This window comes from Penaeus japonicus, unplaced genomic scaffold, assembly GCF_977035675.1.
Source record: "Penaeus japonicus unplaced genomic scaffold, GWHDUDI00000001_assembly GWHDUDI00000018, whole genome shotgun sequence".
In the NCBI taxonomy this organism is placed as follows: domain Eukaryota; kingdom Metazoa; phylum Arthropoda; class Malacostraca; order Decapoda; family Penaeidae; genus Penaeus; species Penaeus japonicus.
In genome coordinates, this window is record NW_028234420.1 from 11098969 (window position 1) to 11101468 (window position 2500).

At 43.0% G+C, this 2500-nt stretch overlaps 1 protein-coding gene across 5 annotated transcripts in view; it reads right to left on the reverse strand.

Annotated features, from left to right (window-relative positions):
• The window catches only part of sif (guanine nucleotide exchange factor still life), a 103014-nt gene that overhangs the window by 85142 nt on the left and 15372 nt on the right, over window positions 1-2500 (reverse strand). For all 5 annotated transcript variants that reach the window (XR_015191837.1, XM_086546568.1, XM_086546567.1 and 2 more), the window contains exon 8: window positions 130-227. Coding sequence is in view for 4 of the 5 variants with exons in the window: in XM_086546568.1 (XP_086402694.1) it covers window positions 130-227 (98 nt within the window). In the remaining variant the exon portion in view is untranslated. The remainder of the gene's footprint in view (window positions 1-129; window positions 228-2500) is intronic.

A 2500-nucleotide genomic window follows, 5' to 3' on the forward strand; every position in this document is an offset into this window, starting at 1 on the left:
GTTTTGGATCATTTTCCATTCTGTACTTCGGAGAAGAACTTGTAGGTGTCTGGATTCCTTGATAATATTAATTGTGCAATATACATATATTTGAAAAAATACAACAAAAACAATTGAGGCAACACTTACCCTAAGAAAATTTTCAATTTCCAAGGATGAGACATTTGATCGCTCAGAGGTATCCGAGGCGGGAGGAGGGAAGCCGTCTGGACTTGCTGGCTCTTTACCTGAGGTGAATAAAGAAAACGGATATAAAGGTTATATCGTAAAAAATGGGGTTGAGTAAGGTATAACTAAAGTAAACATGATATCCTCCAGTTAAATTCTTTTGAAGACATATACAAAATATAATTTCCATTAGATAAGGTTTAAGGGCTTAAAGACGTATTGAAACCCACAGGTACACTGATGTAAGGATATAGTTTAGCAGTGTATGTAAAACACACATTAAAAAGAAGAAAACGTGTAGATTAACATGGGGACATCAGCAAGCATGAAAACACGACACACTATGAGGGTGGGATAAAACTGGGGGATTTGTAAATTTCTAGCATTGACTATGCTGCTTCTGAGAAACTTTCGTTAGTTTTCTAATGACAACATATGAAGTTGATTCCAGTCTTTGACTATCTTTCTGTAGACAGGGACTAGTAAGGGTCCAATGCGGTTGAAGTACGGAACTACGACAGCAAATGCTGTACACAGGTAGAAAAGTCTAAAAATCTCAGTATAGCTAGTGTATCTGCAGTGCGCTAACTGGGCGTAGTAGGTGCATTATGTCCACTTATAGACAGCATAGTGCATAGTCTGAAGTGATCACACTGGCTAAGATGGTGCAGCTTGAGGAAGAAGGAGATATAAAACCATACACAGCACAGCCTGCCTCCCACGGGTGTGGCGTGTCATCTTGCTGCCTGTTGTAGACTGCCGACAGAGTGAGCAGTGGGGTCTGCTTCCACCACCCAAACGCCGTCCACTAATGTTCCCTCCGGGAGTCCCTGCTGAATTTCTGCTAGCCTTACCGATGGTGACAGGTCTATGTCCTGACAAGGAGGGGCTTGAGTCCGTGCCACTACAACAGAAGGACTGTGTAGTTCCTCGGCAATTTTTTGTATATATTGTCTTGGGTGCTCTTAGGCTGTGAACCCTAGCAGACTCCCTTAATAAAGCCTGCAAATTACGCGAAGCAGGGGAGTTACTATAGGCACAGAAAACTTCGTGGCATGGAACAGTTTTCTGGGAATCACTCATGTTCAGTAAACGTGCAGGCCGTGAAACGACCTTTTTAGAATTCTTTTGGGGTAAAACGCTCGGGTGTTGGTTCCCTTCTAAGAAGTCTTGGTAGTAGGGTGATGGAGGTATGCTTAGTGGAGAGGTTACATAAAACTTATTGGTGGGGCTTATTGAATCACTCTCACTACTGCTGCGGAGGCTTTGCCGTTGCCCATGTACAGGCACCACATCTCTCTTGATGCTGTTGTACATTAAGCTATTTCTTGGTGAGAACTGCACATTTTCGCTCGTCAAGTTCAGGCTGTCTAGGTCTTTAGATATAGAGCTGGACAGCAACGACTGCCTTCTATTTTCTACAGGAGCTGATAATGGATTATCATCGTGCTTGCCATGTGTAGTGCTTCCAGATGAGGTTGTGATGGTAAGTTTAGAAGTGCAAGCAGTAGTGCTGGTGCATGTGGCCATTGATGTAGCAGCAGTTGTAGCAGTTAATACATGTTGTGTGCTCACAGCAGAAGAAGTAGGTGTAGTGTCGGTCAGGTTGTGGATGGAGTTGTTGAGGAGGGGCATGTGGATGACAATAAGGTCACGCGTGATGGGAGAGGAGGATACTGGAGGAGAGGCTCTCCAGGTTGAGGAGGGATACTCTGCAAGAAGGCTTTGCCCCTCCTCCTTCCCCTCCTCCTCCCCTGCCTGCTCAGTAGAAGTCGAAGGGAAGCAGGGGGCCAGGCAAGGTGCTGTCAAGGGCGCCAGGCACATTAAGGGTCCCGCGTCACAGCTGTTGTCCGCTGAAGTGAAGGTCAAGGTAGGTGGAACACAGCATTAGTTAGCCTCGACACTGTGCTATTGGGCCAACATTGAAGTGGACTTTGAAGCACAGAGTTGATCAAATATCACCTAGAGCTATGCTGATTGTACAACTCAAGAGAAGAAATGAGTTCAGGAGCAGCCATTTCTGCTTTCGTCAGTTGATTTTCATATAAACTAAATGCCTGTTTTGTCTAACAAATAGGCATAGTCGCTTCTGAAGTTCACCCTGATAATAAAATCAAGAAGTACCATAATTCTCTTCAAACAAGAAAACAAAAATCTAATTGGTTCTATAACGTGAAGCTCCACAAATTTCATATTGTGAGAAAGTTCATTAATTTGTTGGTTAATAAGGGTGACGAGAATAATAATAATAAAAAATACAGAATGAAAAAAAACATATCTTTCAACTGATCAAGACAACGAAGGTCCAAAAAAAAAAAATAATAATAATCAT